General features: G+C 53.9%; 1 protein-coding gene across 1 annotated transcript in view; it reads left to right on the plus strand.

The window, feature by feature from the left end:
* The first annotated feature begins 6,388 nt into the window (after window positions 1–6,388).
* Window positions 6,389–13,628, plus strand: part of LAD1 (ladinin 1) — a 19,309-nt gene continuing 12,069 nt past the window's right edge. Inside the window, exons 1-2 of the mRNA XM_077771985.1 lie at window positions 6,389–6,435; window positions 8,434–8,556. Coding sequence (XP_077628111.1) covers window positions 6,389–6,435; window positions 8,434–8,556 — 170 coding nt within the window. The remainder of the gene's footprint in view (window positions 6,436–8,433; window positions 8,557–13,628) is intronic.

Raw genomic sequence — 13,628 nt, forward strand, 5'->3', positions numbered from 1 at the left:
CACGGCTTCTCCATTAAAAACCAGGATTCTGGTAATTTCTGTAGCTCTGGCTGTGAGTGCTCAGAAGAAAGGGAAGACAGGGAGTCTCAAGAGATGGCTATTCTGGGCTGGAGGTATGAGCTCAGGGTCAGAATGGAGGTCTGAGGAATAGGCAGCTGCCTGCTAAGGTCCCTCTGGGACCCCTTCTGCGCAGTCCCAGTGACATCAAACAGCAGCCCATCACCACCCAGGACACTCAGATTACCCAGGCCCTAGCCTCTGGAACAGCCCCAGCCCCACCTAATGACTCCAGCCAGCAGGCTGGACCTCTGTATTCAGATTACAGTCCCCTTTCTCTGGAAACCTGCATTATCTCTCCCTGGAAGCTGCTGGATGTTCCTGAGTATTCTGGGCTGAGAGGTCAGGGTGCTTTCAGCCCCTTATGTGGTCCTACACGTACGGGACAAGAGTTACCCAGTGCCCTGGCCCAGCCAGGAGGGACAACCTGCAGTTCTATGTCTGGCCACTAGGTAGCTCCTTCCCCATCGCCGTCCCTGGGGCTCTCCTTTCCTTCCGATCCCTCCTCCCTCCACCTTCATTCACCCTCCTCCCAGTTTCTCTTCACACTCCTGGACTGGTCATATCTTCCATATTCGCTTGCCTCGAAGTGGGCCGACTAGTAGTCTGCCCTCTGGATGAGGTCCTTTCTCCATTCCACTGATATCCACTGATATCTGGACCCAAAGCCTGATGAGGGTTGTGTGCAAGCTGGGGTGGGGGGGAGGCTGCCCTCCCACATACAGAGGAGAGTGACTCCTATGGAACAGAGACCAAAGTTCTGGGCAGAGCAGAGCCTGGCTTTTCAGGACAGTGTCATAGTGACTCCTGAACTAAGCCTAACATGAAGTGGCTGTCTCCTTTGACTTAAAAATTTTTTTAGATTTATTTTTGAGAGAAAGAGCAAGCTGGGGAGGGTCAGAGAGGAGGGAGACACAGAATCAGAAGCAGGCTCCAGGCTCCAAGCTAGCTATTAGCACAGAGCCTGATGCAAGGCTCGAACCCATCAACCGTGAGATCGTGACCTGAGCCGAAGTCAGACGCCCAACCAACTGAGCCACCCAGGTGACCCATAATATTATTATTTATTACTGAGAGACAGAGCATGAGCATGAGAGGGGCAGAGAGAGAGGGGGAGACACAGAATCTGAAGGAGGGTCCAGGCTACGAGCTGTCTGCACAGAGCCCAATGTGGGGCTTGAACTTACAAACCATGAGATCATGACCCAAGCTGAAGTCAGACACTTAACTGCTGAGCCAGCCAAGTGGCCCTTGATCATTTCAGCCCTGGTCCCAGAGAGGCTGAGCTGTCTGAAGCGGCCCCCCTCCTCCTGCCCTGGGAGTCCCCGTTCTGCCCTCTGCTCCCAGTGTATTATCTGTCGTAAACTCCAGAAGCGGAGTACAAAGTGCAGTGCCAGCTACTCCCTGGGGTAGGCTCTAGCACCCGGGGCTGCCCAGCCCCTTGGGGGACCAGCCCCTTGGGATGTTTAGGGGAGCCAGCACTCTGGCCAGGGTTCTTGCGACAGACAGCTCAGTAGGCAGAAAGGCAGAGGTGTGCAAAGAGCACGACTCCTACCATACCCAGAAACCCTTAGGCTCGGACACACCCAGTCTCTCTCATATGCGCACACACGAAGCTGGAGAACCTGATGGGGCTGGTCTGTACCCAGAGGATGGGGTTGGGCTTCATGCCCAGGCAGCCGCAGAAACCCACCCTTCCCTGCCTCAGAGGGCTCCTCCCGGCTGGCCTGGGTCCAGAGCATGGTCTCCTTGCTTTGCCTCTTCTCAGCCCTTTGAGAGAGTCTGGCCCCAAGTTCCAAAGCCAAATATGAGTTCCACCAGTCGACTATTAACCTGGGGCCCTGGCAGACTGGGGTCTCCACCCTGCCCTGCAAAGGCAGGAGAGCAGCCCCAGGTCTGACTCAAAACAAACACCTGGGTGCAGAGAGCACTTGGGGCCAACTCAACACGCCCAAGGGGGGCCCTCTGGGAATGGGCCGTGGTGTCCAAAGGCTTCCTGGGGGTCATCATTTGGTTTTTCCTGCTTCCAGGCAGGGCTAGACCGAACCCATCTCCTGTGAGGGTGGACCAAGGGCAAAGAGGCAAAACGCTTCCAGAGAGTGAAGACCACGGGAACTGAGTGGGTGAGGGAAGAGGCGGGCTCCCTCACAGGGCTGCTTTGGGTGGGAGAGCAACCTTGGGAGGGGGCTGCTCACTTAGTTGTCACTGTGAACAGGGCCCAGGTGGGAGGCATGGTAGCTGGAAAGCCATGATTCCACTCCTTTCCCCATGGAGGGGCTGGTGCGACCTGGACCAGATACAGGGCGTGGGAGGCGGTGGGGAGCTGAGCTGGGACCTGGGCCTCCCGCTGAAAACAGATCCCACGTGCAGCCCATTTACTAAGCGCTGGGCACCACACTGGACACACCTTCACACTTAGCCTTCACAACAGCTCTATGAGAACGGTGCTATTACTGGGGCAGAGAGAGGTTAGTGTCTTCTCGTGGCCACATAGTTAGTAGATGGAGGGGCCAGGATCCAACCAGGCAGTCTGTTAGAGCCCATATGCTTAGTCACTATTTTAACAGTAATAAATACGGTGCTCCATGCTTTATCAGAATTGTATCATTACATTCTCACAAAGTGCTAAGAAATAGATAGAGAACTCTCATCTTGGATTGGTGGATGAGGACATGGAGGCTCGGAGAGGTGAATAATTCACCCCAAGTTACAGGGTTTGATAGCTGCACACCAGGGTTAGAGCCTTTAGGGTAGGGCCTTCCTGGGGTCTGACTTACCACAAAGAGCCCAAGCAGCCACTTTCTGGAAGGGACACGGCAGGGGGTCAGGGGCCCTGAGTTTGCACTGAGAAGTTCCAAAATCCCTACCAGAAGGGAAGGCATTCAAATGAGATAAAAATGCCACCCAAATGAGCAAAGGTGAGGTCTTCCTCCAACACTAAGGCTGATTGGGGACGGAGGGAGGGGGTGTTTCTTGGGGGTGGCCTGTGGCTAAGCTGGGTAAACATCTCCCCTGCAGCTCGAGATGGACATGGAGTGCCTTTCTCCTTGGTAGGAATGGCCAGGGCAGAATGCCTCCCGTTACCGCCCCTGCCTGCCCCAGAGCCCTCAGGAGGCCAGCGGCTGCCTCTCCCTCCCCATGAGCGCCTTATCTGCGTGGGGGTGGGAGGCCAGGCCCCCTGTCTGTCTGGAGCCCACCTCTTGCAGGTTGATCAGGGCAGGCCCAACGTCCAGGGCTGCTGGGGCTAAAGTGCCCTGCTGAGGGAGGGAGCTGAGTTAAACATTAGCCCCAGAGGCCCCCCACGAAGTGAGTCAGACTCCCCGCAGGGATCTGGGCTGGGCATCCAGGGGGGGCTGGTTCCGTTCCAGCTGGGTGACCAAGCTACTGAAGGCTGGGATAGGTTGCTGGGACCGGTGCAGACGGCAGTCTCCTCTCATGACCGCATCAGCACTCTCTGCTCACAACTGCCCAAAGCTTGCCAGCCTGAGGTCCCTTCACTGGAGCTGAGGAACAAGGGCATTCTCTCACTCCCAAGGCACACTCCTAAATTGGCCTGTGGGTCCCCTGAGGCTGAGCAGCATGGGTCTCCATGACCCACCGGCACGGGCACGGAGAACTGTTGTCAATGTCTGGAGGCCCAGAGAGGAAAAGTGATTTGCTCAAGGTCACAGACACAATTGGGATGAAAACACAGCTCCTCTGACCCCTGGTCTACTGAGAAAACTGGATGTGGGTAGAGGCTGGGTATCCCTCCAGAGGCTGAGGCCTGCTGACCTGAGCAGGTGGCCCACCTCTGGCAGGACTCAGCACCTGTCTGGTTTCAGTCCCAACAGCTACCCCTGTCACTGGTCAGCACAGGCCAGGTGGACCTGACCCTCTAGGTCCAGAGAGAAGTGTGGCCTCCTCTGGGTGTCGCAGTCTAGGGGCCCCTGGGGGAGGAGCGTGTGTGTGAACGCTCGCGGCTGTTCGTCTGAAGGTGAGCCAGCCGTGTGTGCACACAGCAGGCGGTGGCTTGCCTGTCGGAGTAGGGTGGACGCCCGCGTGTCCCTCGTACTGGTGCTTCCCAGATGCAGCTCTCCTGATGAGCAGTTTGTGGACCAAATTTCAACTGCTCCACTGTGTGCTGAGGAAGCCAGGGCCCCTGTGGTGGCGTTTCCATACAGCTCACTGTACTCAGTGACAAGGGTCTCTCCTTTGTTCCGAAAGTACGCATGCCTTCCTTTCATTATTTTAGTATTAAAATATTCTTTACATATGGAGTAGAGGATGGTGAGCGGCAATTGTTTTTAACGTTCTTTCTTCGCAAAATAAAATGGCAGTAACACCGTTTGGGGATTTGTATGTAAAAAGTATTAATTTGTAAAAACCCCAAGCCAGGGGCCCAGGAAACCACTGCCCTGTTTTGTTTTGTTTTTGTTTTGTTTTGTTTTGTTTTGTTGTGTATATGTATGTGTATGTGTGTTTTAGGGTATGAGTGTGATTACCTCATTTATTTGTTTTCTGCCTTCCTGGAGCACAATCTGGCCTAGCAGGTGCTCAGCTGGTAAACATGAATGAGAACAAAATTGAAATGTCAGGGTGTGACTTACAAACCTGTTGGTGTGGGGCCAGGGATCCCCCTAAATCTCCACTCTGGCCTCTTTGGAGAAGGAGAAGCTGCCCCAGGAGCTTTGTCGGTAGGGGCTGAGGGTGGGGATTCCAGAGCCTGACATCAGTTCCGAGAGACGACCCCTTCCCCCACTGCTGGCCGGGAAGTCTTGAAAACCCCTGCCTTTGACCCGGGAATTCCCCGTGTGATATGCCCTGTCTTCTCGGATTCTCCCCAGAGGAAGTGACCGGCACATGCCTGGGGTTTTAATGTATGTACGTTGAAGAGCTATGAAATGAACACCACTATGCCAACCACTCATGTTAAGATCCAGGGTATTGCAAATACTTTCAAAGGCCCTTCCTCTACAAAGGTAAACACAATCCTCAACTCTGTGTTTACTATTCTCTTGGTTCTCTTTACAGCGCTGCTCTGCATCACATTTCGGAAGTCCTACACCAGACACTGTTTACTTTTGCATTTTGCAGGGGGAGGGGGTGTAAACCTGACAGAAATGCAAGGTGAGGGTTGTAAAATTCACTCCTGTTGACACACTTAGCTGTCTCTCATCTCCAGTGCTGTGAAATGACCAAAATGCCATCACTTACTCATGCATTGTCCAGTTCATGACACTGAGGATGCTTCCAGATTTTTGCTGCTATAAACGGTGCTGCCTGGAATATTCACAAGCCTCTCTTCTGCCGCTCCTGCTCTGGAGTTTCTCTCCCCAGGAGTGCAATTGCTGGGTCGCCAAGAATGATATCTTCATTGTTGCTAGTCTGTACCACGTGCACCCTCACCATCAACCATGGTAGTTGCTGATGCTTGATATCCTGGCTTTGCCATATCCTGTAGGCCAAGGGAGGCTTAGAGGCCCCTCCAGCCCCTGCCACCTGCCCCGGCTTCTCCCCGACCCAGCTCCCAATGTTATAGTAGGCAGGGTTTTCAGATTATTTGGGTTTTCCTATTCTTCTTCCTAAAGGAAGTTAATGAGATTCTCCAATCCTTTATTGAGCACCTGCTACACTGGGTGTAGAGTTAAGGGGATACTGAGGTGAAGAAGGCATTTGCTCTCTTCTTAAGACACAAGACACTCAGGTTGTCAGCACATGGGCACAGATATCTTGAACACTAACACCTCCCTCCCCCACCTGTCCTCAGGGGTCTCTCCATCCTCCCGCCTGCTCTAGGAAACATAGGCAAAGCTGTCTTCTGAGCACCCACACTCCCACAGCCAGCCAGCTGTTGGACAGCTCCCCCTGGCTTTCTTCAGGGACCTCAAATTCTAATGAGTAGAGGCCCGGGATGCTATTGACCATCTTACAATGCATGGACAGTCCCCACAACAAAGAATTATCAGGTCCAAAATATCAATAATGCAGAGGTTGAAAAACCCCTAGTGGTCTAAAGTCACCTTCCTCCCTAAGTCTCCTCCTCCCCCTGCATCCCAGTCTCATCCAGGTCACCTTTGTTCACCCAGCCTAAGGCTAGGGAGGTGGGAGTCATCTGGATTTCTCCTACTTCACCACCTGCCATCAGCCAACTCAGTCCTGACAATTCAACTTTCCAAAGCTCTGGCTCTCCAACACCTCTCCTCTCCCTCTTTGTGGCTGCCCTTGCTCAAGTCCCCTTCATTTCTTTTGTGGACTGTAAAGAATGGCCTCCTCCTTCCAATCTGACCCCTCGTCATGCTGCCTGCACAACTGTCTTCCAGAGCCTAATGACCTTTCCCATTCAGAGGCCATGAACTCTCCCTTTTTCTTCAAGTTCCACATATTCTACAGGAAAAGGTAACTCCTGGACACCTCACCATCTGTCCCCCATTTTTCTTGTCAGCCTTGGAAGGCACTTGAAGCTTCAGGCACATGAGTCATCTCTGTCTTCCATAAACACCTTCCACTTTTGCTCTGACATCTTCTGCTCTGTCCAGTAGCTGGATGCTCGATGGCCTTTTCTGGAAGTTGAGTTCTACTTAACCTTCAAGGCCCAACCCAGATAGTCTTTCCTCTTTAGGACTTCCCAATCCCTGTATTAGAGTTAATCCCTCCTGATGACATAATTTCCACTTTTATTATAGTCTCTCTGGAATGAGGCCTGGGTGTGCAAATGTTTGTGGAAATGCGTGTGTGTCCCCATTGTTAGAGTAAGAATGTCTGGAGGTCAGGAACTGAATCCTTATCATCTTTGTGTTGCTGAAATTAAAGCCATTTGTTGATCGTAGTGGGTAGAATTATGTTTCCCCAAAAGATACGTTTAATTCCTATTCCCTGGGACCTAAGAATGGACCTTATTGGGAAACAGGGTTTTTATAGATGTAACCAAGTTAAAATGAGATCATACTGTATGAGGTGGGCCCTCATCTAATAGCTGAGGCCTTACTTATTTTTTAAAGTTTTATTTAGTTATTTTGAGAGAGAGGAGAGAGAACACGAGTGTGCACAGGAGAGGAGCAGAGAGAGAGGGAGGGAGAGAAAGAGAGAGAGGGAGAGAGATTCTCAAGCAGTTTCCACGTTCTGTGCTGGGCACTGAACCTGATGCCCAGCTCGATCCTACAACTGGGGGGATCATGACCTGAGCCAAAATCAAGAGTCAGATGCTTAACTGATGGAGACACCCAGGTGCCCCACGACTGACGTCTTTATTAGAAGAGAGGGGACTGTGGACACAGACACCTAGACACGGGGAGAATTCTGTGTGACCATAAAGGCAGAGACTTGAACGACACAACTGTAAGGAGCTTCCAGGACTGCCAGCTACCCCCAGAAGCTAGGCAGAAGCAGCAGTGATGATTTCTCCCTTTAGGGCCTGAGGAGGCAGTCTGTCTCTGCCAACGGCCTGATCTTGGACTTTTACCCTCCAGCACTGTGAGAAAATAAATTTCTGTTGTTTGAAGCACCTGAATTTGTGGCACTTTACAAGCAGCCCGAGGAAACTGCTATGCTGGCCCAGCACCAGGCAGTGTGCCTGACACATAGAAAGTGCCTGGGAAATATACAATACCCTGCCTCAAAGAACTTTCTGGACCTTAAGATGTACCTAATTTACTTTTCCTTACTTCTAGAGTCATCTGCATACCGACCTTCTGTGTCTTTGGGTTTTACATCCATAGAGAGGGTTTTGGATTTGGGACTGACAGATACCTGACCGTCCCCTGGCTTCATGAGGTGTCCCTGGAAGGGCCAGGCATCAAATGATGAGTATTTTTCTTCCTAAGTTGAGGTGCCACCACCAGTAAACTTTGGAAGAACGTTCCCTAGGCCCCAAGGGAGAGGGCAGCCTCCCCAGGAAGCGTCAGGCCCTGTATCAGAGCATCCAGGGACACAGCTTATTCCCATTCCCTCCTTGTCTTTCACTGGAAGAGCAAATGGCTCTGGGTCCTGCCTTGGCTTCTGTTCAGAACTCTCTGGGACCTCGTCAACCTTAATGCTGCCCACCAGCACTCCGTGATTCACTCATTTGATCCCCACAGTCTGGAAGGAAGCAAAGTGTCATCATTTCCACTACATAGAAATGACTTGGCCCAATTCGCATGGCTCATAAATTGCAGAATCAGAGCTCAGAGCCAAGTCTCCAGGCTCCCAGCTCAGCACTCACTCCTTAAACCTCACTCCTCACTTCCTATGCCAGGAAGGAAGGCTCCCTGGAGGAGGGGCTGTTTTGAGGGAAGGAGATGCTTTAGTTATGTCTGTGTCTTCGGGTTTCTGCTTAGCAGCCGGCTTGCCTGTCACTGTGAGATCTCGGAACTGGAGGACTCCTTAGAGGCCATCGTTCCTGAGTCAGTGCCAAAGGGAGGCCAGGCTTGGGAGCAAGGCCAGACTACAGGCAGTTCTGACTCTCCATCTTCTTTTCCTGGCACCTGGGGCTGCATCTCATCCCTCTCAGAGCAGGATCCGCTGCTGCTGCCCTTGCAGGTCTGATCCATCAGGGGTGATAAGATTCTCCCTGCTCAGTGACTCGCCCTCTCTCAGCCCATCTGAGGCTGGTTCCTGGATAGAAAGCACCTGGCACCCAACGGCCCAGATGGGGACTTTAAGGGAGCCAGGTGGTGCTGGCAGTGCCTGCGCTGCCTTAAGTCGCTCCGAAATCCCAGTCCTGGTTATCTGTGCTCATTCCTTCCCGGGGAAAAGCTGATCTTCCTCTGCCCTGTTACACACCCTGCCCCTCCAGCCCAAAGTCCAGTATCAGCAAAGCAAGGACAGTACCTTTGACATCATTGTGTTTTCAGAGCTTGTGGGCGCTCAAATGGTTGCTGAACTGAATCTTCTTAAATCTCATTTGGGGAGAGGCTGGCTTTACATGGGGGGTGGGGGGGCGCGTTTTGTAGTTTTGAACGCGGCACAGAGAAAGCACTACCCACTCATATCTCCGTGGGCCCTGTTAGGGGCGGGGTGGGGGCTGCAGACCCGAGGTTCTGGTACCGGCTCTAACTTTCCCTCTTTGCTTCTGNTCTCCAGCTGCCTGTAGTTGGGGGCCCTGTGGTTGGAGTGCGTTTTCACCAGGAAGGAGCGCGGCATGGCTCCCCCGCGCGCGGGTCCCCCTCCCCACTCCCCACCTTCCCGCCCGGGGATGCGGGCTCCGAGCCTTGATCCTGCTGCTCCGTAAGGGGGGCCAGCACTGGGGCCACACTGGAGAACTCTTAAATGACAGGACGGTGTTCTCGCTCCCCACGGTTTCCTTTCCTCCCCTTGGGGGCTGAGGCCACACACAAGCTGCTTGGCGGAGCCCCCTTCAATATGACCCCCTGCGGGGACGCGCTGGGGGTTTGGGGAGGTGTTCAAGAGTTACGCTGAGCCCCATTTCCAGACCAGCCTCCCCTGCTGCCACGTTTCTCTGGTAGAGATTGGGAGAGCCGGCCCCTGGGGAGGCGTCCCTCTGCCCCTCCTGAGGAGGAGACGTGGGGGCACCACTTCCTTGGAGGGTAGGAGAGGATCAGTGGATAGAGACCCGAGGGCAACAGACCCCCCTCCTACTAATGAGGCGCAGACTCTGAGTTTGGCATTTTGGGGTAGTGCCTGGGCTGGGTCTCCTCAAGATAGTTGCTGTTCCCCTTTGTGCTTCCGTCTTTATTTGTAGGCTGGTCCCTCAAAGGGTCAGGAAACTGGGTATCTCCTCTCTGCCTGCGGACGTCCTGCTAGGACTAGATAAGACTGGGGTGTTGGGGGTTGTCCCAGAGGCAGCGCCCCTCATTGTGGCTGGTCACCCTCCGGTGACTCCTCTTGGAGCTACCCTGCACCTCAGCTCAGAAGTGTTCATGTCAGCATCTTCCCCTCTTATCTCCCACTGCCCATCATATACACCCATCTTGCCCTTGAGGAAACTGAGGCCCATGTAGTAGCTCCGAGCTGGATTCCTACCCCTTTGATCTCGCAGGCTTTAGCCAAGTAGAAATTGGCCACCCCTCCCAGGTGGGCATTTGGATACTGAGGCCAGGGCAGACCAGCACCCTCCCCAGGCTTTCCCCATTAAGGCCACTTTCAGGCATTCTCTAGTGCTCTAGAATCTCCTTCCCCTCCCTCCAGAAGGGCTCTAGAGCTTCTCCAGTGTCTCAGTCTCATCTCCCCAGGGCTGGGGGGCCCACTTTCTCAGGCCCTCAAGACCTCACACTGCTCTGAAGCACAATGGCCTGGTAACCCCCCAGCTGGAGGGGCCCAAGGGATCTAGAAAGGGGATAAAGTAAGCCCCGAGAATGGAAGGAACTCAGTGCCCCGGAAAAAAAGGAACCGAGGCTGCCAGGGAGGTCGGACACACCCCAGGGAAGGTCTGTGCTGAGGGTGGAGCTTGGGGGTCCAGACCTTGGACTCTGTGTGTGGGTCAGCATGCATGGGGGTTGATGTGGGAGTGTCTTTTCTCCAAGGTGTGGGCATATCTGTGCCTATGGATGTGTGTTTGTATGTGTACGTGCAGGTGTATGTGTGGGCAAGCATGTTTATGGCCTATGTAGTGTGGAGGCGTCTGTGTGGGTAGTCGGTTCTTATGTTGCTGAGTTGGGGCCTTAGGAGTCTGAGTCTTTTTGGTGTGAATTGTCTATTGAAGATCTCAGTATAAGGCATTGAGTGAAAAATGCAAACCACACACTGCTTGCTCAGGAGCTCACAGACTGGTGGGCTGTATGTGATTTTGTGTCTGCGAGCATGCCTGGATATGTATAGGGGGTGTGTGTGTGTGTGGTGGGTGGGCAGCTGGGGCATGGGAACTTTAAAAAATGGGAGCAGTGTCTGGTCTTAGCTTGTCCACTGCTCAGATGGACATGTGGCTGCTGGGGTAGTGCCGGGTTCCCACGGGCTGTCCAGGGTCAGTGCCAGGAACGCCCCGGAGAACGAGTCCTGCCACAGGCGCCCCTGGGTGGCCCTCCCTGCTGGCCCCGGCCCTCCCAGAGCCCCGTGGGCAGACACTGCCGCTGCCAACAGTCACCCTGATGAGGCACCTGGAGCAGAGGACCGCTCCTTCTCTGCTCCCTGCGTGAACAACAAGCCTCGGCGGGCAGGAGGGAAAGGGCTGTGAGTCACTGTCAACCGGGGCTCCCAGGCTGGGGAGTACTGTATTGAGGGCATGACCCATGCCGCTCTGGGTGGGGAGCGGAGGGCCAGCCTGCAGCCTACGCTTGGCGTGAAGTAGAGATTCAGATGCTCCAGCCCCGGGATGGGGGCAGCGGTGAGCTGGCTGGCAGGGTGCCCTGGTTAGTGGCCTCGTCCTTCCCTCCCTTGGCTGGCTGGGTGCCCATAGAGGCTGGGCGGGGCCTGTCTGCAGGGGGTTAGGGGTGGGTCTGAGAGTGCCTGGGACTGAGCAGCCAGTGGTTAATCATTTCCCTACCTGGGCCTTGAGCAGACCTCCTCCCCACCCAGCGCTGCCCTCCTCTTCTCCCCTGACACCTCCCTAGACCATCAGGGCTACAAGGGACTTCAGTGCCCACCCGTGGTGACCCCTCATTGTGCACAAGGGGAACCAGAGACCTGTCTCCCTCAGGGGCTGAACTGGTCCAAAGTCACACAGTCAGAGCTGCACCTTCTGGCTGTTCTTTCTTTCAGAGGTTTACAAATCCTGCTCCTTGAGGCTCAGGGCTCTACAGTCGCTTCTGGGGCAGCCTTCCTACCCTTCCTCTACTTTAATCAGAGCAGCTGAGCCTTGATCTACTTTTCCAAGCTTGTTTTGAGGTCCTCTGCAGGGGGTGGGGGAAGAAGGGGTTTCTTCCTTAGATCTAACTTCTGTCTGGTCTGCGGCAGCCGAGAGCAGCGGTGTGAGTGCAGCATGGGGGACGTTAGCAGTCCTCCAAGGAGGCAAAGACAGGGCTGTTGTCTCCAATTGAAGGCCAGGAGGTAGAGGAAAGGATTGTGGGGAAGGAGGGTGTGATGGGGCAGCCTTCTAGGGCTGTGGCATCAGCTGGCGAGAGTGACTAGGACTCCTGGATGGTGGGACCCAGGTTCCATCCTGGGCCTGGCTCTGGTCCATGTGTTGGCCACGGGGCTTCCCCAAACCTCTTCCCTCCTAGGCTACGCCATGAGCTCTGGCCTGTCCGGGGGTGGGGAAGCCCACACTGTCAGAGGCCCTCCCAGGCTCCCCTGCTCCTTCCTTGGAATATGTACCCTGGTGGGCTCTTAAGAAGGTGGAGCCTCACCCTGCCTTAGGGACGGGCCTCCCAGACCATCTTTTACTGGCATTTGGTATTGTGGTTAAGGGTACGGGTTTGTGAGAGGCTGACCTAGGATGGAATCTTACTATTTTTTTTCTTTTTATTAGTTGCGCTATCTTGGGAGAGTCACTAGTCCCAGTGACTTTCCGTGTCCTCATCTGTGAAATGGGAATAATACCACCTTTACTCACTGGGCTGTTGTGAGGTTTAATGTCAACGTTCTTTGTAAAATGCTTAGAACAGTGCCTGGTGTTCATTACAGTAAGCGCTTCTATGTTACTTGCCTTCCCTTCTTGATTCCTTTATGTATTGACTTACTATATTCCACAACTATTTTTGTGCTGCTAAATGTCAAGTACTGTTCTAAGGCTCTTCAGTATCATTTATTTATCACGGGGGGTTTTGAAAACCGTGCCAGCTGAGGCCCCTCCTGGGTACTGACCCCCACCCCTCCTTCTCCCTGGTTCTATCCATTTTCTCATCTTCTAGCAGGTTATTGGTAATAGCGTTTCTCCCCTGGGGCGGGGTGGTGGTGAAGGTGGTAAAGGTGAAGTGGTTCATGTTTTGCCAGGGGTTGAAGGCAGCCCCATGATTCATGAGCAGCAGGGGAGGACAAGTCACCTTGGGTGAACTGTGGGGTCATGGCATAAAGCTGGTGGACATTCAAGGACACCTGGGCCCCACCTCTTGCACTTGCAGCCCTGGAGGCCCCTTAGGTCTAGGACTGGCCTGGGGAGCAAGGAGGAGGGTGAGTCATTTTTGAGGAGACTGGGCTCTGGCAGATCGCACTCCATATATGGCCCCACTGGAGAATAAACAAATAAGCTGCTTCCCCCAGGGCTGAGAGGAGCGTGTGGGAACCGGGTTGCTCAGGACCAAGGAATCCTAAAGGCTCCGGCCCAGCCCTGCTGGGTGTGGTCAGGGGAGAAGACCTTCCGGCTTTGTGGGGCACTTTCCCAGTGGATGGATCCTTTAGCTTTGGAGGGTGAAAGCTGGTCCCAAACTGTTCATAGGGGGAGGGAATAAGTCCAGAGAAGGAGAGAGCTGAAAACATGGCCTCAGATGAAAGCCAGATGAAGCTGGCATTTCCAAGGCTGATGGAGGAGGGCTCCAATCAAAGCCTCATGGCTTTGACCTCAGAATTTAAACAAGATTCCCATAGCCCTTCGCATGACCCCTGTGAGCTTTGTGTGTCTGAAGATTGATCATTCATTCGTTTACCACACATGGATTGATAATCTCTTATGAGCCAACTTCAGCTGAGGAATGGGAGGGCATCAGAGCTTGGCTCAAAAGAGATGGGCAGATGGCCTTTGGGGGAGCTCGGGATTTGCCCCCCCACCCCCCCCCCCCCCT

Source organism: Crocuta crocuta, unplaced genomic scaffold (assembly GCF_008692635.1).
Source record: "Crocuta crocuta isolate KB4526 unplaced genomic scaffold, BGI_CrCroc_1.0 scaffold318, whole genome shotgun sequence".
NCBI classification, from domain to species: Eukaryota; Metazoa; Chordata; class Mammalia; order Carnivora; family Hyaenidae; genus Crocuta; species Crocuta crocuta.